At 28.5% G+C, this 24,626-nt stretch overlaps 1 protein-coding gene across 1 annotated transcript in view; it reads left to right on the top strand.

Annotated features, from left to right (window-relative positions):
• Positions 1-6,293: 6,293 nt before the first annotated feature.
• The window catches only part of mus301 (mutagen-sensitive 301), a 55,077-nt gene continuing 36,744 nt past the window's right edge, over positions 6,294-24,626 (top strand). Inside the window, exons 1-6 of the mRNA XM_075365830.1 lie at positions 6,294-6,528; positions 10,318-11,201; positions 19,921-20,099; positions 21,645-21,921; positions 22,453-22,652; positions 23,556-23,701. Coding sequence (XP_075221945.1) covers positions 10,355-11,201; positions 19,921-20,099; positions 21,645-21,921; positions 22,453-22,652; positions 23,556-23,701 — 1,649 coding nt within the window. The 5' untranslated portion in view covers positions 6,294-6,528; positions 10,318-10,354. The remainder of the gene's footprint in view (positions 6,529-10,317; positions 11,202-19,920; positions 20,100-21,644; positions 21,922-22,452; positions 22,653-23,555; positions 23,702-24,626) is intronic.

The following is a 24,626-nucleotide window of genomic DNA, read 5'->3' as shown; positions in this document are numbered from 1 at the left end:
TGATCAGTGGAAATGAAACTTCATCCACTGTTTAATTGAAGGCATTTTTCCTAAAAGTCAGTCCAAGGATTTATTTTTTGAGGTGATTTTTTATGTTGATTAAAAAATTGCAGTTACCATTTGTTAAAAAAAAAAATTGTTACGTGTAGAAGAAAAAAGTGTTATCTCTATATGCATAGTTTTTCTTTAAGCAATTTGTGTTAATTAAAGATTATAATAATATATAGATCTAAATTCTGATCATCAGCAGTTGTAGAAAATGAAAATGTTAGATTTTGGATTTCATTAACAGATAGCATTAATATAACTTTATGAAAATTGTAAATATGCCTGCTCAACCTTGCAATTGCTAACACTAGATATCTCTTGCATCTCTATTCTTGCTTTATTGTAAATTCAGTTTTACTCTTCCATTGTTCAGTTATAACTCTTATATAGTCTTGTTAAGTGCAGTGCACTTAACACATGAATAATCTTTACTTGGTTGATTTTATGTAGCAACAACAATAAAATAATGTTGACATTTCTAATGAGTCCTGGGCATGACTAAAGACTACAACCCCTCTAGACCATTAGCTTCGAAAGATCTGTAATATCCTAAGAAATGCCAGGGCATTAAAGGAATCTGGGAATGGAAGTAGGCAGGTGGTCCCTCCACCATTCTATCCTATTACTCTGATGACCTCTCATACAGGAAATTTAAGTGATCCAAAGTGGTATAAAAATCTTCTGAGGGACCATAAGAAATAAAGAAATTCCTGATACTTATGGCATAAGGGAAGAAAAAAAGAAGATTTCTGATAAAACATTTATGTGATACATAATATTATGATATTTCTGATATATAACATTGAAGTAATCATGCCTTCTCAGTGAATTTATGCACATTAGAATATATAGTAAGAGTTACGTAATATAGTAAATATAATATTTTGTCATTAGTTAATTATTTGTGTAATTGTAAAGTATTGGCATATATCTTAAAAGTTGATTTTATTAAAATAATGTAATAAATGAAATCGCCATCTTGATTAAGTAATCAACAGTTGCAAGATTTAGAATTTCATTCTAAATTACATTTTCATTGATAGAAAAAGCTGCCTGTCAACAGAAAAAATATAAAAGCTGTCAACTCTTTTAGTAAGAGTGTTTAAGTGATGATTATGAAAATATGTATCCTTACAGTACTTGGCTACCAAAATTAAATAAGCAATTACCTATTCGTATGTAGACATTAGGTGCAATGTGTAAACAAATGTGATCGCTTGCTGCTGCATTTTATTTTTTTTATCAAGAAAATGATTCAATTGTTAAAGTGCTATTTTAACCTAGAAAAAAATCCAAAAAGAAACAATTTTTTTTATAAGTTAAGTTTAATAAAAGGAACCTAAAGTTTTCCACAATAACTAAAATCTCTATGACAAGAATTTGCCATTAAAGGTGTATTACTTTTTTTCATATCTTCAATGTTGTGAGTTTTTCAAATTATCTGGGACTACCAGACTTCCATTTAATTAATTAATTCATTCTAAAGTAGTTAAGAATTTTAGCTTCATTTTGTCATTCATTAATAAAAAATATCAAACCATGAAAAAAACGCTTTTATTAGTGGCTTCCAGTCTTAATTTCCAAAATATTTATTGTGATTCTACACACTTAATAAGTTGATCTTTCAATTGCTGCAATATTTTTCATATATCTCTTATGAGCTAGCTTACTAGCTGTGCTTTTATGTATGTCATTATGTCCTCTCAGCTTTCAAATCAGGACCCTTTCATTGCATCTTCAGCTTTGCAAGCAACCAAAAATTGCAGGAAGTTGTTTAACCCATGGAATTCCACCAAAAAATCCTGGATTGGATATGATGAATAGTGGTAGTGTTACTGTGATGCACTGCCACTTGTGTAGTTCCCACAGGTCTGGTCTCTTACACCAAACTGCCATTTCTAAGATAACATAGAACCTCCAAATAGTACATTTGTTGTAATTTGGAGGGCCAAACTACACACTCACATGACTTGTTTTCTCTGACCTTGGGGATAATGATGACTGCTACTATGAGGGTTGAGCAAGATCATTTACCCAAGATTCATCATTAAGTAATTAAAATCACCATTGGTGTGCACTCCAGCATATTTTGTGTGACGTCAAACTGAATCTTTCAGTGTAAGTAAAAATAGCTTGGCACAAATTTTATGGTCATTCTGTACATGCTCAACATTGTTAATCCAATATAATTTGCAATTTCTCAGACAGATATATAGATTGATGGTTTCCCATTATCAAACTGCACATATTAATGACGTTTGGATTTCACCTTGTCTTCTGGTATACTGAAGTTCAGCTAATTTGAAAATATATGCACCATTTCAATTTATAATCACCCACAATTTCATTGTTAAAAATCTACTTATGAATTGTTTTGCTTTGGATATCATCAACATTTTGGCAAAATTTGACTGATTGATTATTAATTTGCTTTTATTATTTGATGAATTTTGGCAGAATTTGTGATCTTGCTCAAGACATAAATGTAGCATATTTTTTTTTCTTTTTATAGAGATTTACTTTATATAAAAATTCAATAAGATCTATTAAGGTAACACATCCAGTTGTTGCACTCTGTGAAGTTACAAAAAAAAATGTGCATTTACATTGCATAAGGTACTAGCATTTTGCTATACTAAGTTTATCATTTGCATTTGATGAATACATTTCAAGAGATCTAGTGGTAAACTCATCATTGCAAATCAGCTGATTTTGAAATCAAGAATTCTAAAGTTCAAATCCTAGTAAAGGCAGTTACTTTTATACAGATTTGAATATCATATTGTGGATACCAGTGTGCTTTGGTGGTTGGGTTTCAATTAGCCAGACACCTCAAGAATGATCAACATGAGACTGTGCAAGACTTCATTTACATTCATACATATCCTCATTCATCCTCTGAAGTAATACCTTATGGTGGTTCCAGAGGCTAAACAGAAAAAAAAGATTAGTATATCTAGTTAATTAGTTACAGTTATATAAATTTAATAACTACATTATTATTCAAATTTAGTATAAAGTAGAAGTATGTTGATTTATCATGTGCTTTTGCCCTGATGCTGTTTGAGGTAGATATAAATATATGAGAAAGGAAAAATATTGTTGCATACAATTCAGATGTAGTCTCTTATGCCTTGCTATCTATTGCAAGGCAGTGCAATTCTTAAGCATTTGTAGATGTGGAGTCACGGTAGGTTGTTTTTTATTATTGTTTATGGCTTTCTTTTCTGTTGAGTACTTGCTCAGAAGTTCAAAGTTGTTAGTGTTAAATGATAATAAAGAACAAAGAATGTAAAAAAGTTGTTTTCTCTAAGGGAAATTAATTACTAAAAATGTTTGAATTTAGGAAAAAAATGTATATAAGATACGAAGTACAAATATGTTTTATTTAACTCATCAGTTTCTTTAATGTTAATTTAAGATCATAAAGATTTAGATAACCAGAGTTTAACTAACCAAAATGACTAGAAAAATTTTCAGTGCAACAAATTCCTGTCAGGCTGTATGCTTGATCATTAATTTAAGATTTCTGAAGTGACTGGTTTATGTCTGTAAATGATAACAAAGTATTTGTAAATGAGGCACATTAATGGTACCTCATTTTTTGACTGTTCTTGATTTAGAGAGTAAGATCAAAATGATTCAGTTTTTTCAGACCAGAAATGAGACTTAAATATATAATTACAACCCAGTAAAGAGCAAGAATCAAGACAGTTGAGAACACTGAATTCAACATCCCCCATCCAATCTATTATTTTGTTCTGTGTGATTTTTAAAATGGATTGTGTCTACAACTTTTTATAATTTTTTTGTGGAGTTATTGAAAACATTTCTTGATAGTGTGTAAAGAAAACAACTTAACATATGGAAGAATAGTAATTGGATACTTTACTTCAAAAACACGCCTGCCCATACAATTGTTATTGCAAAGCAGTTTTTTTTTTTTTTTGCCGAATGCTAAACATAACATGACAGTTCTGCATGCCATCTATTTTTTTGTTATCTTTATGAAAGGTAGATTTTTTTTTATGTAAATGAAGTTAAAAATTGAATACTGTATTTATTGAGAATAAAAATGTTTTCAGTGTGAACAGAAAGGTTTTTTGAGATATATTTCATATCAAAAGGATAGAGAGAGAACTTTGAGTAAGCTATAGTGGTAAATTGCATAAAACCTAAGAAATGATTTAAAATTAATTTTAGTTACTTTTGTATCCCCATATATCCTTATAAAGGAAAGGAACTCTAAGTAACCTCGTAATTCTGTCTGGTTTGGCTCCCTTATTTTGTGTTAAAACCTCATTACTATTATTTTATAAATAAGACTTAAAAAACAACCTTTGAAACTGAGCATAAATTTTAAATAGCATTTTATATTATATAAAACATAATTGAAATCTGCAATTTTTAAGTTAATTTAAATCCACAAAGTTCAGCATTTCAAATAATGTTATGTGGACATAGTTGTACTTTTCTGTTCCCTACTTCTCCTGTTGCATTGTTTGTTTTTTTCAAAATTTTAATTAATCCCCATCCTTACCTGAAAACATTAAAAGCTGCCAGAAACAGAATCTATTTAGTACTGTAGTAAGTATGTGCATGAAATTTATCCAAACTGATCACAGTGGAAATTTTGATACAATGTTTATTTTTTATGAAGCAATATTATTATATCCTTTTATTTTCTAATATTAATATTTTACATTTGATGACCTCAATGACAGAGTGTAGCATCAGTTACACTTGCTTTGCACTGTAGTGGTACTGTCTCCTGTCTTTTGTCTGAAAGGTTCAAGCTTCAGTCATGCTTGGTGTTTTTTTTATTCGCGATAATTTTCATTTTTTATCATATTAGTAGGCTTGTAGCAACCACAGAGAAATTGTTAAATAAAAAATGCATAGTAATCTATAAAAATTGCATTTGTTGTTTACCAGTTTTAATATAAAATTACACATTTTGTCTTTCAAAAAGGCATCATTCATGTTATTAATTAATTTTAAAAATTAAAATAATATTTTATTGTAAAAATATTTTTTTTAATTTCCATCAATGTTTTAGTTTATAGAAGAAAAAACAAGATTTTGTTAATAAATATATTTATACAAAATTAAGAATAAGATAAATTAATATCTATAACAAAGAATAAATAAAAGATAGGTAGTTCATCAGAATGGTTTTTTATGTATTTATAGAATATGATGGTCAGTGTCAGCGTAGGTGGATTTGTGTTTTTGAAGTAGCTAGCAAATTTTGAACACATGTTTGTGTATCAGACTTTTACATATTCACTTTATATGTATTTAAAACTGAATCCTGTTTGACCAGTTTAGAAGACTGCAATCGGAACACTTTAGTTAAAATATTTAAGGGGCCATCATATTTGTTTGATTGTTGTGTTTTGAGTATTGCAATGGATAAATAAAAGCTTTCCACATCTACACACACACACAGAGAGAGAGAGAGAGAGAGGACATGCTAACACTATTGAGTATTATGTAATACAAAGTGAATAGGCCCATTTTAAATCTCATTTTTAAACTGCATCTTAAAATGGGTTTGACAAATTCTAAAAACCCGCCAGTTGTAAATTCACTTGACAACGATCCAGTATCACCAATCATTGAGGAAGGTCACGAAGACGACTGAAAACGTTACGAAGTATCTACAGTTTCTTCGATGTATCGTCACAAAAATATAGTTCGAAATTAATAAAATTGTTGACAATCACTGTTAAAAACGTAGTAAATATTTGTATAAAAGGGTGTGCTGAATTATTCTTTGGTACTAATATTTATTTACAGTATTATTTAGTTAGGTTTCATAATTTATATTTTTGCAAGGTACTTCGTAATAGACATGTTTAGCTGCAAATTTATTATAATATAAAAATTAATATCAATTTGAAATAAAATAGGATGGTAGTTCAAATCAACTACAGTATACAAAGCTTGTTTAATTAAAATATACCTAAATATTCTGTGAATATTTAATATACTACACTCTATCAGTATCTGTATTTTTCAAGCTATATCTGTAAACAGTTGTCCAATTACGAATTAACAGTACGCTAGAGTAAAAAGTGAATTTATTCTCTACTACGTAGTTCATGAAAAGCAAGCGAGCTTTTCTTATGTATTTTATTAGTTAGCTAATTATTAGAAATAATTTGCCCTTACGTTTACTGTTTGATTAGCCTCTGGCTTAATTAAATTATTTCTGTTTTTACAATATGCGTTTACGAAGTAATACTAATAGCATATGTCGTATGACGTCATGATGTTTAAAATTATGTTTGGCGCAACGCTGTAACGAATTATTCATTTTGATGAATCTGATTCATTGGATGAAAAGTTAAGATACTCCAATAAGACTGTTTTATTTTCCAATGATTTTGGCAGCGTGTTGTTATTATAGTTCATTTATATACTATTGATTATTAATATTTGGATTAGAAGATTTGTTTTGGTTTTCACATTGAGGTTAGTGTAGTTAGTAGAAAATTATATCTGTAGTTATCTTATATAATTTGAGAAATTGTAGTTCTGTGAACCTTTTGTTAGATTAATTATATAATTTTACTTAGTAAGTGTATTAATATGTTAAGTTATAAAAATGCATTATAAAACACCTCTTTTTAATAACAATAACTTTTTTTTTTTTTATTTTGAAATGTTCATGAGTGGTGCATTATAGTATGTAAAGATGTTCGCCAGAGCAATTGATAGTGATTTGCTACAAGTCTTTTAAATAGCAGTCTTGCATATTAAATAATAGCAAAAGGTTTTTGTTGGTAATAAGTATTTTATGTTATTGTTCACCAAATTTAATCATTTTTTGCTTCTTCTGGGGTGACATAAATAATTTATATAAGAATAAACTCTGATGCACAATATTATTTTAACTGATTATTAATACTAAAAAATAGCGATAGTTTTTCAATGTAAACTTATTGTCAGTTATTTATTACGTCTGTATCTAGACCGAAAAAATTATTGTTTTCGCAGCTTCAGCAGAAATGAATATTCATAAGGAAAGCCATGAGCCACCATCAGTATAGAGATATAAAAAGCCTTGGATTTGGTGATTCAGTTTTTTAAAATTTATTGTGCATTGTAGACAAAATAGGGAAGCACAGTATTTATTTTGATAGGTTTTTAGTTTGTATAAATTGTAAAGTTTAACTGAAGAAGCGTTTTGAGTCTTTTTCGCTACTGGAACAGTTTCTGAAAATAGAATTCAAAACTGCCCTTTGAAGGAGTCTCGTTTTTGTGTAAAGAACCTTGTGGAGCGTATGATTATCAATTTGATACCACCAGTTCAATTTTTATTACAAAATGGAATGACAACCCTCCTTTATTATAATTACAAATTTTCAGTCCACTGAACCTCTGAATAATGTCAAAAGGTATTCAAAGGTGAAAAAAATGAAAATTTCAATCCAAGAACCAGATCTCATAAAGCAATACAATTGCCATATGGGTGGAGGTTGATTCACTGGACAATGGTGTCAACTATCAAATAACAATGAAAATAAAAAAATAGTGGTGGCCTTTGTTTTCAAACTTTCTTGATGTAACTTTATCAATATGTCCACAAAGAACAAATCGAGCAACTCAAATTTTGAAGACTTGTAGTTATTACGTCATTATCATCAAAGGCAAATGACACAGAAGAAATTGCTATTCCAGAAATGCAGAGACTTGGACGACCAACAGTGTTTTCAACTGCAATAACCCAGCGACACTTAACGTTTTCTTCCTGAAAAGAATGTGAATCTGCTGTCGTCAGTGTAAAAATATTACAGTATTTTCATGTAATAACTATAAAATTGGACTTCTCCCAAAGTGTTTTATTGATTACCATAAAGATTAAACATCATACATTCATTGTATACTGAAATAAATCATGAACATTTCATTTATTTTGTATTTTAATTTCTCTTCTGTTAAGTTTTTATTTAGATTCGTAAAAATATTAAAATAGTAAGCTAAATCAGTTTGTGTTAATTTAGACACCCTTTCCTGTTGAAGTTGGGTTTCCCAACATTTCACAAATCTATAAATAAACATACCTGAGGATCAAAAATCATATGATTCAGAAGCATCTATAAACCTAAGAAATCTTTTTACGACCAGTGTATCAGAGCACTGCAAAATATGGGTTAAAAAAAATTGATCCAATAAATTTAGTGATAAAATATAATGTTTGGCTGTCATTCATTGTTTTGTAATCTCGCTGTGGTTGTGTAATAACTATCAAACAAGAAGAAGATTAGTTTTTTATTGTGGCTTAGTTCAAAAATAATAACATTTTGTGCACAAAATGATAACTTAGTGTATTGAATAATTTTTTGGTCATTCCATATAATTTCAGCAAATAATGATTTCATGACCATTTCATATATGAAAATTATATTATACAGGATGTTAAAAATTTCAAAATGTTTATTATTTACAAATTGTATTTATTTTTAAATCTAATATAACTTTTTAACCTGTAAATATATTTTTTTGACTCAAAAATATTTGAATTACATATGTTAAACTATTGAACTGCAATTTTAATGAGTTATAGCTGATGAAAATTTGTTTTATAAAAATCGTTCAAATTACAATAAAGTTCTGTAAAAACTGATGTTTAGGGTTTTTTCTAGTGAGAGGAAAGGAATAACATAATCCCCCTTGCCCTGTATTAAAACGTTATTCCTGTGTATTTAATATACATCATATTAAAGAATCCCAGTGAAAAGATTAAAATTTGAGGGAAATTTAAACTAATTCAACATTTTTAATATATCTGGAATGGAGATGGAAAAAACTTTAATTTTTCTGGTAATATTGCAAGAAAGGTGAAAAATGTTATTATTCCTTTTATCTCACTAGAAAATAAATTGTAAAGATCTCTGATTTTAAAAAATGTTCTGTTAATTTATACATATTTAAAGCATATTTTTTATAATACAGCTTGTTAAACAATGATGCAGTTTGTAAGAAAATTAGCATTTTGAAATTTTCAACCTAGGTGGGAAATTGAGAAGATAAAAATGTTGTAAATATGGATTTTAATTACTTTTGTATGGAGATTTTGGTGGTTATGCAACCAATTCACAATTTGCTTTGGAATACATAATATTAATTCAAATCGCAAAATATTATTGTTAAGGCAAATTATTAAAATCTTAATAGATTTTTGCCTTTTCAGAATGTATTGGAAAATAGATATGTTGCTGATCAATGTGTTTTCAATCTATTATGGTGTCCTTCAGTCCTTACACCATAGACATGATATTTAGCTGAACAAAGTAAAGAACTTCATGCAATAAAATACCTAGTCCTCTTAATAATTACACTTGCACGTAAATACAATATGTTATAAATACTGCACAAAGCAAAAAACATCTAAAGTATATGCGTATCAGTAATATACTTTACATTAACTAATATTCTTTCAAAACCATAACAATACATATTCTTTATTTGATTTACTAACAAACCAATCAATATATATATATATATATATATATATATATATATATATATATATATATATATATCTAGGAGTACACTAGTTAAACTGCAGTGCCTATGCTGTACATAATATGTAACAAATCACATAGCGCAATGGAATCACAGTTGCATTTGGCAACAGAATTAACGTTAGCAAATTGTCTCTCAGAAAGTGGATCCATAAAGATATGAGTAATCACAAAATATACATTTTGCAATAGCACATACTCTTTGCTATTAACACACTTAACTATATGAAAATTATAAAAATTATACATTTTACAATAAACAGCATATTACATGAACAAATACAGGCTAATAAATATATTACTTGTCCACTTATTAAACTGGTTTCTTAAATACCTCATCATTAATACAGCTTTCTGTTATGTCTCTAATGTAGGAACTGATTATTATTTCAAAAGGCTCTGGAAGCAGATTTCCATTGTCTGAAAGATAAGAAAAAATACTTTTGTGAATATGAGTGAATTTATTCTTTTTCTCTTGATGGATGGGTTTCATGAAATCTTTTTTCATGTTTAGTATTAATACTTAGTAAGTGCTATAAAATGTTATTATCAACTTCATAATTGCTACATTATAAACTTTTTTCTTGTGAGTAAGTTGTAAGTATTAATGTTGTTTACAATCCATTATGAAGCAGTATATAATAATTTAAAATACTCTTAATCCTACAACCTATTAAACCAAATGTTACTTTTATTTGATATACTTTGCTATAAATATGTATTTGTGTTTCAGATCCATTTTACTGCTAGCTCATTAATATGACAATAAAATGCAATATTTCAATACGGAACATAAAACTTCTACTCCCATTCGAGCCGGTTGTAAGAGATTGTCAGAGAATACTGAAACTTCACCAATATTGCGATCTAATAATTCTAAAAGGAGGAATATTGATTATAATGAAATATATGATTCTGATGACATATTTCAGGAACTTATCAAAGAATCTAGTGTGAATGAAAGCAGTAAAAAAAAATTTAATAAAGTGGATGAGTTGGAGAATAATGTAAACAAGGATAAACTATTTTCTGAAATATCAAATTCTGCAAAATCTAATTGTAGTCCATCTTGTTCTAGCTTATTATCTGTTGATGATTCATTTTTAAAGGGGTTTGATTTAAGTTCTGCAGCTGTTAATACTAAAATAAATTGTAAAAATAATTGTAATATTGTTGATTGTGATAAAAGTTATAATAATTCATTTTTAAATGACAACATTGAAGATGATCATGCATGGGATATGTCAATAAGTGCTGAAATAAATCATGAATGCTGTGATAAATCTAAATGCAACAATAGTCAAGAAATAACTGATAGTTTTTTATCTGAATCCATAAAATGGGAGGGTCAGTCAGTTATTGACAGTATAGAAATGCCTGAAAAGAGTGACAAGTTTTTAAACAAAATTAATGATAGTGAAAAAAGTTCATTTGGTAATAAAATAAAAACTATTCTTTTAAATAATGCCCAAAAACCTATGGTAAAACTTCCATTAGGTAAATATTCTGCTTGCAACTCACAAGAGTCAACTGATTCATTAAATTCTGATTTTTTTGGATTACCCCCTCTGGTTAAATCACTTATTAAAAAGTATAAAGGAATACATAGATTGTATGGTACGTTATATTTTTCTACGCTTCTTTGATTTTATGATAAAATTTATACTTACATATGATTTCTAGGATTAAGTAAATTTATATGTATTGTTACTTCTCAAATATAACACTCTTTTATGTTGAGAATTTGTTCTAATCTAAACTTATCTAACATGTTTTGGTTACAAGTTAGATAGGACAGAATTTTTTTTTTGGAATTATCAGTCATGTAACTAAATTGATGCTACATTCCTTTCTACATATATATAATATAATATTCCTTTCTTTTTTTTCTAATTGATGATCATTTAACAAAATCATTTTTCCTTAGAATTTCTACAACCTGATGTCATATGATGTATCAATTCAAGTTAGGATCTTTACAAAATTCTCTTCTCACCTATTTGCCTTAATACCTCTTGTCATTTTGTGCTTTATCAGCCCAGATAATTGTCACAACACTACATTTCAAAGATTTTTCTTTTGTTTCTACTATTTCTGTCATCCATGCATTGCTACCGCAAAGTGCCAGACTTCTCACAGGTATTTTTAAGTATATTTTTCCAAATCTGAGATTCATATTTATCATTATAAAGACGTTTTTTTTTTGCTTGAAAGGTCCTTGCTTGGGCCAGTTTGCTTTTATACTATCATTCTTCATATATCCTTCATAATTTTACAACTTTTAGAATATTATGTTTCATTTCTGTAGTATTTCTATTACATTTCATAACCTTTGCCTTATTCTTATTTTCAGACTGACTTTCACTTTGAGCATTGAATCCGTGCTACTGAGAGAATTTCCTTCGATGGTTTTTTTTCTGTAAAACAAAATTAAAAAAATAAAAGTCAAAACAACAATATCATTAGTGAATATTAACTTTATTTCTTTTTTTGTTACTACATTCTGATATTTCCATTTATTGCTGCTTCTATATGCATATATGCAAGTTAGAAAGCAGTGAAAACAAACAACACCTTAGTCTCTCAAACCTTTCTGTATCAGAGATTGTCATTACTGATCAACTTGTAGCACTGCTATCTGATTCATATAGAAGAATTATAAATATTTTTTCCCTACATTTTACTCTGTTTTTCCTTGAAATTTTAAACATTTTGTTCTGTTTAATATTGTGTTATTAAAAGTATCCTCTTCATATCTACAAATCTGCAAAGTAGAAAGCATTATTCTTTTCAAGTACAGCTTGTAAGATTAGTCTGAAGACCAGAATGGTACCTACTTTTTACTTATGCTCTTTTTGAAACTAAAGTGATCTTTATTTAGTACACTGTCACCACACAACAGTTTGTCTGCACAAATAAATATTCTTGTTTACTTTCTATGCATGAGAAATAAGGTCGATAGTTTACTGTAACGTTTGAACATTATTAGCGTGGAGAACACACTTGTTATAATAATTTATAAATAGCAAAGTTTTGTAAAATCATAAATATAGTAAGTTTTAAATTGTGTAATGGTGTATTGTGTGATCGGTGGTATTTTAAATATGCTAGTATAAATATAACAGATATTCCAAATAAAAAATGGTCTTGTAATATTTCTAAGGTTAAGGATTTGTGTAATACTGATTTCAATGCTATCAATGATTATAAGCCTGCATATATAAATGAATTGTTCTCTCTATATGCAATGAAATTAGATTGCTAAAAAAAAAAAAAAATTAATGTTGAATCTGACGTATGATGAATTTGATTGGTAAATATAAAAGAAGTTTTAAAGGTTGGCTAGAAAAGACTCATTGGTGCTACTTCAGATGCAGTCTACTGTTCAACATAACCTAACCAAAGTTAATCTTGTTGCTAACTTAGTCTTGTTCCTACTTTATGTAATAATTTGTATATTTAATTTAGATTAAAGATTTATTAAGATGAGGTTAGCAAGCTTTAGGTTATGTTGGGTTATATACCACATACTAAAGTTGCAGTGACTCATTTTAGCAGTTGAAAATAAAAATTGTTTTAATGTATTGTTATGCAATAACTGTGATGTATTACTGATATTAATATTAGTCATGTTATGTCTGACAGATTGAATTACCGAATAAGAAGTATAATAATATCTTAATTTCTGCTGAGAAATAAAGGTTACTGGGAAAAACTGCTGGAAAGATTAGAATTACTCTGAATGTTATGTACATAGTTTATTAGACATTTTAAGTAAAAATTTACCTAACGTTCTATAGAACCTTAGACAAACTAAGTAGCCCACTAAAGGCCATTGAAGACTCCATAGCCATAAGGTCTATCATGCTGCTGTTTCTGTTCAATGTTCTGACTTCACCTCTTGACACTATACTGTATTGCATTGGCGGTACTAATGATCCAGTTAAAAATCAAGATCAGAATGTTCCCTAATTAAGATTGGTCTCTGTTCAATATTAATGTGATTGTTTTAATATTCCTCACTGTCAACATGATTTGTTAAATATCTGCCATGAATGTGTTAATGTTAAATTATAATTTTTATGTAATATTTTTAAAACTGTGGTAACTATTAAATCTATACTTACTGTAAACATGATTACTGTAAATATGAAAGTTTTAACTTAATATAATCATACTTAAAGTATCATAAGTTAATCAATTTTTGTATTATTGTGTGCTTTAAATCAGCAAGGAAAAAATTAATGCTGGCCAAATGTTTAAAAAAAGGCTGATTAATTAATGAACCCACTGTATTGTGTAATAAAAGATGATTATTTTACAAATTTATGTCCTGTGTTCCGTTAAAATTTCAAGCAGCTCAACTTAGGTCATTGATTTTTAAATGTTTTTTTTTTATTTTCATGATAATGATGTACTGAGAAGTTTAATTAAATGCTTTTATTTCAGTCATATGGTCAGGATTGTATTTCCTGAAGAGACTGTGTAACCCTATGTAGTTTTATTGTAGGTTCCTTCACACCTGACCAATTTTTCAAAAAGTATTGGTTACTTCCAGCTTCAAACTTTCCACTTTTGTGCCTGAGTACAAAAATAAGGGTAAATAACCCAATTATTGCCCAATTGCAGTAGCTTCAGAAGTATCCAAACTTTTCAAAATACTAAAAAATACATAAAGGTTAATCCCTTTTTTAAAGGTAATAATATTTTGTAACATTATTACAATCCCTAACTGATCAATTTTGCACAAAAAAGCCCTCTTAGAATTGCTTTTCACATAAAACATGATCAGTCATAGAAAACTGGTTTCTTAATTGGATACTTTTTACCCTCTATTTGTTAACTTATTTTTATGTACATTCCCATTAAAAATAGATCTAATGAAGCTAAATAATTTCTGATATTTAATAACTTTTTATCTTAACCATACCAGAAATAACTATTATAGAAGAGGCTGTTTGTTTTTTTAATAAACAATTTCAATATCTTAGAAGGAAATTGAAGGATTGGGAAAAATTAAATATCTAAGGAAAATAAATTTTAAAAGACATTGTTAATAAGATATTTTAGAAGACATTTTAAAAGGCATTCTTAATTGGTAACTGCATATATTCTAAAGATTAATTTTTTGACTGTGATTGGTGCTGTTAATTTGTTATAAAGAATTTTTGTAAATAGTTATTTATTTTTTATAAATTCATTTTAATCACTGTATTTATTTTATTATGGTCAAGAATTATAAAAATTAGTAACTGTTTTTTTTTTTTTTTTTTTTTTTTTTAATTAATTATAGTAATTATTATTTTATAAACATATGAGGCATTGTTTTACTGTTGTATATTCTTTTTTCAATAAAAATTAGTTTATTTATTATCAAAAAGAGAACACTAGTCCATTACACTATTTAACTACTCTTGTACATAGATGCTGTTTGTAAATTCTACTAGAATATAACTGTAGAAGTTATTATAATCATTAAAAAAAAAAAAAATATTTTTAATCCTGATGTGTTTTGAATTGCTTTTGGCAAGCAACCAGTAATGATAACATGGCTTTATATTTTGAAAACTAATGTCATATAGCCTCAAATAACTATTGCATCATGTTGCTGTGAAATAGATTATTAAGTTAAAGATTGATGAAGATGCTTGAATATGTTGTTAGTGCTTGTTGATTTATTTAAGTAATTACTTTTTATAATTAAACACATGTAGAAACAGTATTCATCAGTAATGTAGTCACTTTTTAACTTAATTGTTTAAAACCATTGGATTATTTTTCATTGCATCGCAAAACAGATTAAAGCATTGTGTATTTGATTTCTTTGTATACATTAGTAAAGATTTCTGTTTATATTTATATTTTTCTTTTGTTGTATATTTTATATTCTGAGAAATGTTTGGATAAATGCACTGAATGACGTGGTTGCTAATGTTGACCTTATGGGCGACTTAGATATAAGAGATTCAAAATTTTATGAAAATAATAAGCTTTTTTTTTTGTCTTTGACCGTGATGGAAACGCAACAAACTATATTGTGCAAGCGAAGTCGCAACGGGGATGCTATATATATATATAATTGTGCATTTTTTTATTGTACCTAGATTTATTCAGATATCATCTTTTTACACATAAAGAAAAATCTTTATTCGTAAAGTTATTCACAGTGTTATTAAACTAGAATAATATTGCGTATAATCAAAATAAAATTAAATGATTATATTCATCTTTTTTTTTTTTTTTGTCGTCAGTCATTTGACTGGTTTGATGCAGCTCTCCAAGATTCCCTATCTACTTCTAGTCGTTTCATTTCGGTATACCCCCTACATCTTACATCCCTAACAATTTGTTTTACATATTCCAAATGTGGCCTGCCTACACAATTTTTTCTTACTACCTGTCCTTCCAATACTAAAGCGACTATTCCAGGATGCCTTATGTGGCCCATAAGTCTGTCTCTTTTAGATATATTTTTCCAAATGCTTCTTTCTTCATCTATTTGCCGCAACACCTCTTCATTTGTCACTTTATCCACCCATCTGATTTTTAACATTCTCCTATAGCACCACATTTCAAAAGCTTCTAATCTTTTCTTCTCAGATACTCCGATTGTCCAAGTTTCACTTCTATATAAAGCGACACTCCAAACATATATTTTCAAAAATCTTTTCCTTATATTTAAATTAATTTTTGATGTAAACAAATTATATTTCTGACTGAAGGCTCGTTTTGCTTGTGCTATTCAGCATTTTATATCGCTCCTGCTTCGTCTATCTTTAGTAATTCTACTTCCCAAATAACAAAATTCTTCTACCTCCATAATGTTTTCTTCTGCTATTTTCACATTCAGTGGTCCATCTTTGTTATTTCTACTACATTTCATTACTTTTGTTTTGTTCTTGTTTATTTTCATGCGATAGTCCTTGCGTAGGACTTCGTCTATGTCATTCATTGTTTCTTCTAAATCCTTTTTACTCTTGGCTAGAATTACTATATCATCAGCAAATCGTAGCATCTTTACCTTTTCACCTTGTACTGTTACTCCGAATCTAAAATATTTTTTAACATCATTAACTGCTAGTTCCATGTAAATATTAAAAAGCAACGGGGATAGGGAACATCCTTTTCGGACTCCCTTTCTTATTACGGCTTCTTTCTTATGTTCTTCAATTATTATTGTTGCTGTTTGGTTCCTGAAAATGTTAGCAATTGTTCTTCTATTTCTGTATTTGAACCCTAATTTTTTTAAAATGCTGAACATTTTATTCCAGTCTACGTTATCGAATTCCTTTTCTAGGTCTGCAAATGCCAAGTATGTTGGTTTGTTTTTCTTTAATCTTCCTTCCACTGTTAATCTGAGGTCTAAAATTGCTTCCCTTGTCTCTATACTTTTCCTGAAACCAAATTGGTTTTCTCCTAACACTTCTTCCACTCTCCTCTCAATTCTTCTGTAGAGAATTCTAGTTAAGATTTTTGATGCATGACTAGTTAAACTAATTGTTCTGTATTCTTCACATTTATCTACCCCTGCTTTCTTTGGTATCATGACTATAACAGTTTTTTGAAGTCTGACAGAACTTCCCCTTTTTCATAAATATTACACACCAGTTTGTAAAATCTATCAATCGCTTCCTCACCTGCACTGCGCAGTAATTCTACAGGTATTCCGTCTATTCCAGGAGCCTTTCTGCCATTCAAATCTTTTAATGCTCTCTTAAATTCAGATCTCAGTATTGTTTCTTCCATTTCATCCTCTTCAACTTCCTCTTCTTCCTCTATAACACCATTTTCTAATTCATTTCTTCCGTATAACTCTTCAATATATTCCACCCTCCTATCGACTTTACCTTTCGTATTATAAATCGGTGTACCATCTTTGTTTAATACATTATTAGATTTTAATTTATGTATCCCAAAATTTTCCTTAACTTTCCTGTATGGTCCGTCTATTTTACCAATGTTCATTTCTCTTTCTCCTTCTGAACACTTTTCTTTAATCCATTCTTCAATCACTTGCTAGTTTGCACTTCCTGTTTATAGCATTTCTTAATTGTCTATAGTTCCTTTTACTTTCTTCATCTCTAGCATTCTTATATTTTCTACGTTCATCCATCAGCTGCAATAAATTGTCTGAAACCCAAGGTTTTCTACCAGTTCTCTTTGTTCCGCCTAAGTTTGCTTCTGCTGATTTAAGAATTTCCTTTTTAACATTCTCCCATTCTTCTTCTACATTTTCTACCTTATCTTTTTTACTCAGACCTCTCGCAATGTCCTCTTCAAAAATCTTCTTTACCTCCTCTTCCTCAAGCTTCTCTAAATTCTACCGATTCATCTGACACCTTTTCTTCAGGTTTTTAAACCACAATCTACATTTCATTATCACCAAATTACGGTCGCTATCAATGTCTACTCTAGAGTAAGTTTTGCAATCAACGAGTTGATTTCTAAATCTTTGCTTAACCATGATATAATCTATCTGATACCTTGCAGTATCGCCTGGCTTTTTCCAAGTATATATTCTTCTATTATGATTTTTAAATTGGCAATTACTAATTTATACTTCGTGCAAAACTCTATAAGTCGGTCCCCTATTCATTCCTTTTGCCTAGCCCGTATTCACCCACTATATTTCCTTCCTTGCCTTTTCCAATGCTTGCATTCCAATCTCCAACTATTATTAAATTTTCATCTCCTTTTACATGTTTTAATTGCTTCATCAATCTCTTCGATAATAAGCTAAAGAAAGTATTTATGAATGAAGGAATAGAATGAAAGATTCAAAACTTTGTGAATTAGAAAATAAAACTATAAATTCAAGGTTAATGGTTTACAAGGTGGTAAAGAAAAAAGGTTTCTGTGAAAGTAACATAACTTTTTAACTGACTTGGTGAAATCTTTTCTTTTATCTTATATTAGTGACATTAATTTCCATTCAAATCTGTGTGTAATGCAGGGAGATTTAGTTGATATTTTATTTAATGTAATAACTGCTGTTATCATTGGCCATTAATGAATAAATGACAACTGCATGCAGAGAAAGATGTTTTCATTGTTGTCTAACTTTGGTGATACATAGCAATTGATTTATGAAATGAGGCTTTTGATATTGGCATTTTAAATGCTATTACGTTTTATAATTTAAGATTGCTGCTATTTTGAGTGGTTTTAGATGTTGAACTATCAGCTGGTCAGGGTGCTGCTTATGGTCTAACTCATTTCACATTATAGTTGCTACTATTATTTTTATTTACGTTATTCTTAGTATGAGAGTGACTCAAAAATGATCAACATTTTATGTTGTACAATTTATTTACACAAATAAATATTTTTTTTAAAAGTATATTTTTTTTTACATAGTTATCTCCCTTGTCAATGCACTTGCTCCAGTGGTCCACAAGCTTGCATATTCCTTCCATGAAGAAGGTTTTCGATTGACTGCAAAGCCACGTTTGCACTGCTTTCTGCATGCCTAAATCTGTGGAAAACCGACAACCTTGCAAAGCATCCTTAAGCAGCCTAAACACATAAAAGTCAGAGGGAGCAAGAACTGGGCTGTAGGAAGGGTGTTCCAGTACCTCAAAACTCAACTTTATGATTTGAATAGTGTGGTAGTCGTGTGCAGATGGGCTGTCTTGGGCCGTGCACAGACTTTACGGAAACCAGGCTTATCATGAATGATTAGATGGGCAGAACCATGACTGATGTTCAAACCAGATGCTACCTCATTACTCGCCTATTCGCCAGAACCATCTCTTGAGCTTTTGAATCTTGTTTTTTATGGTGGAGGTTGATAGTTGTCCTGCTCCTCTTTATCTATCATACTTATTCATCCACTTTTAAACTTCTCAGTCCATGAAAAATGCTTTTACTTGATAAAGCACTTTCCCAGTATTTTGGTAAAACCATACAATGAATTTCGTTCCCTTACACACCCTCCAGCCAGAGAAATCCTCCTTGGTACAAACTGCTAGTGGAACGAACATGTTCACTCTGTAATAGCTGGAAGGAAAATAATGTGATTGGGATCAAATTTTACACACGTGACCGCAGTTATACCAACTCTAAGCATGGATGTGCAGAAGATAGTATGACAACCTTGAAGATGTGTTATAGTGAAAATGTAGATTATTTTTTACTCACCCTCATGTATTAAAATTTCACATACTTGTGTTGATCAATATGCAAAGCTGTACTATTGTATCGGTTTAAATATTACTGTATACTTTATTATTTTACTAGAAGTTTTGATATTACAGTAGTTATTTACATTGGATTTGATTGAATTGTGAATGGAACTGGAAAATATATTCTTATAATTTTTCTTGTTTCATTATAGATTGGCAAGAAGAGTGCCTGAAATTAGAAGCTGTAAAAAATAGAAAAAATTTGGTTTATGCACTGCCTACTAGTGGAGGGAAGACACTTATTGCAGAAATTCTGATACTTAATGAGATATTATGCAGGGAAAAGAATGTTATTTTTGTGATGCCATATGTTTCAATAGTACAAGAAAAGGTGATATTTATTTTATTTTTTTCTGCAAGTTAATATAATTTAATATGAGTTGAAATTGTAAAAGAGGGAGAATTGTTCTGCAAGAAATAATTAAAAACATTATTAATTCATTAAAATGTACAGTAATTGCTGAATAATTTTAATGTAGCCTGTTAGTATTTAGTATTATCATGTTACTGATTATATGACCACCACTCTAGCTTGTGCCTTTTTTTGACTGACCAACTCTACTTCATTGTTTTTATTGTTTATATTTTAATAGTAATGTAATTAAATTTTACGTTCTAAGAAATACTGTTTCTATTTTATGAATTTATTTTGATGACAGAAGTACGATTTTAATTTCTGCAAGACTACAATTTTTAGCAACCTGAATAATTTCTAATTAAATTGATTTTCTTATAAATATAAAATTTTAAATTCTTGTTTTTATTTTTAATAACTTTTCAAGTACTTATATCTTTCTTCATTTTTTTATTATTTCAAAATATTTATATTTTTATTAATGTTTTCTAGTAAATTTATAAGTAATATTTTTTTTTATTTTAAAAATAATATACCATGCTAATTCCTCATATGACATATGAGCTTCAGTAAGTGAAAATTTAACTCGTAGCAGAAGTTGTGGGTATGTAGTAGATAACTCTGTAATTTTTTTTTTCTAGTGTATTTACACTTCTTATCTGATGATTTGTGTGGACTTAATTAAAATTTTAAAGTACAAAAACAATTTAAATTTGGATATAAACAACTTAAATAATTTAATTAGTAAGATTGTTTTTGTTTTTTCAATAATTTTACAATTATTACAATATTTTTAAAATATTTTTCTTTGTCATTATTTTCAATATTAGTATTACTTATTTTTAAAAATGGGGTGTGATTGAATTCATATTAACAAAATAAAATTTGAAGAAAAAGTGTTTAACAATAATAAATGTTGGATTTAAAGTATAATTTTATTTACTTTTTGTGTAGCTTTTCCTGGATTAGGTGACTTAGATAGCTTAATTTTTTCACATATGACAAAGTATAATTTTTAAGATTAAAATAATATTGAATTCTACTTATAAATTCAAGAAATATTTGCTTTCTGCAATATTACATTAAAAAGTAACTGAGTGAGTGCTAAACAAATGAAAGCTACCAAATTTATATATTATAAAACACATGTCCTAAGGTTATTGACCTCTGGTTGAGTGGTAGCATCTCTACATTTCTCCCAGAAAGTCCTGGGTTCAAATCATAGTTAGGCTTGGTATTTTTTTACTATAAATTTATTTCATAAATCTGCAGTTGGGTATAAGCTGCATTTGCTAGAGGAAATAACTATTAGTAAACAAAAAAAATGTTATAGAAAAAGAACATGACACTTATTTATTCTCTTTCAACGGCTATAACTCTTACTGTGATGAAAAGATGTTTGAAGATATAACTAGAAAATTAAAATCGCACATCTGCTATTGTTAATTTTTGTGCTTTTCTTAGTGAACTGTAAATCTATTTTTAAAAATTACTTATAATTACTATAATGAAAATTTGCAGGTTCGTTCCTTGTCTCCATTTGCTGTAGAATTAGGATTTCTGATTGAAGAATATGCAGGTGCTAAAGGTCAGTTCCCTCCACAGAAACGTAGAAGAAAACATACTGTTTTTATTGCAACTATTGAAAAAGCATTAGGACTGGTTCATAGTTATCTGGAATCTGACAGAATGTCTGAATTGGGTTTAGTGGTTGTTGATGAACTTCATTTGATTGGTGAATCTAGAAGAGGAGCAAGTCTAGAATCAATGCTTGTGAAATTATTATTTTCCTCTACAGGTTAGTTTGCTATTTAAAAAAAGTTTTTTTTTGCATTTACTTTCTTGGCTGTATAATTGTATAATAGCTATACACTGTACTACATAAGGAAAACTGTGCTAATTGGGTTAAATTTTACATATTGGGGCTTTTTACAGATTTTGTTATTTCATGACTCTAAAAAAAACAATTGAAATGTTTTATGACTAAAATTTACTGCAACTTTTGTTAATTTAGATTGATTTACAACCACGTTGTTTAGTTTTAAGATATTTGTTGATTATTTTTTTGTGGTGTTTTAGTTTTTATTACAAGGGGTTTGCTTTTTTCTTCCTTTTTACTATTGTTACGTATTAACTACTTTCTTGTTTTCTCCATTAACCTTTTTGTTAATTACTTGCCCTGAAAATAGTTGTAAAACTTTCTGCAGCTATATAAGCAATTCATCTACTGGCAGTGTAAAAAGTGAATGAAGAGTTTGAAGATTGTTTTTTTGTTGTACTTGTTTTATCATTTTTCTTTCATACTTTTTATATATAATATTATTTTCAGGAAAAGAAATTCAAATTATAGGAATGAGTGCAACAATGGGAAATATTGATGAAATAGCTCACTTTTTGAAGGCAGATCTTTATACTCATGATTTCCGCCCTGTGGAACTAAAAGAATATGTTAAAGTGGAGGATGAAATATTTCATATTAAATGTAAAGAAGATCCTCCTCTTACATTCTGTTCAAGAACTTCATTTCCTGTAAGTCATTTTTTTTTAATCTGCAGTTTTTGTTAGTCATAATAATTGGGTATTAATATCTATCCCAGTTGTTGAATATACTTTAACACACTGGATGTCGTATTATTTGTTACTGTCAGTGTGTACTAAGACCTAATTTTCCTCATCTTGTTGGTTCTATATTTTGTATAAAAATTATTGTTGTTGTTTGTTATTCTGCAGTCTCAAATAAGTCCTGCAAGTGTCTAGGAAGAACCAAGTTGCACAATGCTGAATTTTTGGTGTGAATTCTAACTTCAGTTTTCTGAAGTAGTCCTTAATTTTACCATTACTCTTGAGTATTATTTTATTCAATAGTAATATTAATATATAAATTCCGGGCTATGAACAAGTTGATTTTGCTGTTAAGGAAATTTGTACTCAGGTGATTTTTTAAGATTCTATTATTCATTCTGATGTAATTACTTAATCATATGTATTGTTTTGTGCAACTTGGTAGAATAAATGTTTGAGAGTTTTCAGTAATAAGCTGTACCATATTATAGCCGGTTTTTTGCTGTAGAAGTTGCCATGAATAAGTTGTTCTTTGTCATCTGCATTTTGAGCACACCAGGTTGACACATGAATACCACATGACATCTGGTGCTCCAGTAAATTTACTATCCAAGGTAGTTCTCATGTAGTGATGTATCACATTTAGCTTGATTGTGCATGGTATATTTTGTATTCTGTTACAGGTTTAAATTAGTATACAGGATTGGTAATGACTATTTTGTTTTTTATGTTCACTAAAATTAAACAGCTATTAATAAGATATGTGTGTTTTGTTGTGTATTTTTGTGCAATTTTAAATTGAATTAAATCTCTTTCTAAAAGAATTAAATCCTTTAAGTTATTTTAAAATATTGAAATTGAATGTTCCAGTATTCTCCGGAGCTGAAGAAGCAAGATCCTGATGAAATAGGAGGTCTCGTTAGAGAAATAGCACCAGATGAATCTTGCCTTGTATTTTGTCCTTCCAAAAAGAACTGTGAAAATGTGGCAATGCTTATATGTCAGATTTTAGATAGGTTTGTTGTTATTTATTCACTTAATTTTTTTTTCAATTCATTTTTCCCCTTGTACTTAAATAATTTTTTCTTTATTCTTTCTATATTAGTATTTTGAATATTGTTTAGGTATTTAATGTAAAGTGAGGCTCTTCCAAGAAACCTTTTTTTGTGTCTAAATTAATATTTAATTGTTTGTTGGCATTTTTTGGACCTTCGGTTAATGATCATATATATCATGTCAAAGATCATCAAAATAAGTTGTACCGTTTATAAAATATAATGTTTAAGTGAAGAATTTATTAGTATTGATTTACTACACTCATTAGCCGTACTCCTTTGGGTAGAGAAAACTGAAATACAGCATTATACCCTAAACTAATTTTTGGGAGTTATTCTTATTAATTATAATCTTTTTATTGAGATAGGTTGAAGGAGTAAAAACACTTAAATAAATCATAAGTATACTTAAATATACAGTTATGTTAGATGTAAATACTTATAGATGATAGATAAAGTTTACTTAAATGAACACATTTGATTTTGATAATTTTTCATTAATTAATAATATGTAATGCTTGTTAATTTGAGTTGAATATATCTTTGAAGATTCATTTTAATTTGTATTACAGTTATAAATCGGTTAAAAAATCTTTAATTCTGATGGGTACATATTAATACATTACATAGATCATGTAAAAAATGGATAGAAATGCTACTCCAAGTGTAAAAAAAGGAACTTCCCTGGCTGGATCAAGGGAAACTGTGATAAAACCTTGATTAGAGAAATATCACAAAATATTAAATTAAGTATAAAATAAAAAATAAATGTAATTAAAGTCTATATTAATTATTTAAAAATGAAATACCCATTAAATATAAAAAAAATAATTACAAAATAATTCACAATTTAGAAAGTAAAGTATTAATAAAAATTATTTGACCA

The sequence above is a fragment of the Lycorma delicatula genome, chromosome 5 (genome assembly GCF_047948215.1).
Source record: "Lycorma delicatula isolate Av1 chromosome 5, ASM4794821v1, whole genome shotgun sequence".
Lineage (NCBI taxonomy): Eukaryota > Metazoa > Arthropoda > Insecta > Hemiptera > Fulgoridae > Lycorma > Lycorma delicatula.
The sequence above is the reverse complement of the archived record's forward strand: the minus strand, read 5'-3'. Positions and strand labels throughout refer to the sequence as shown.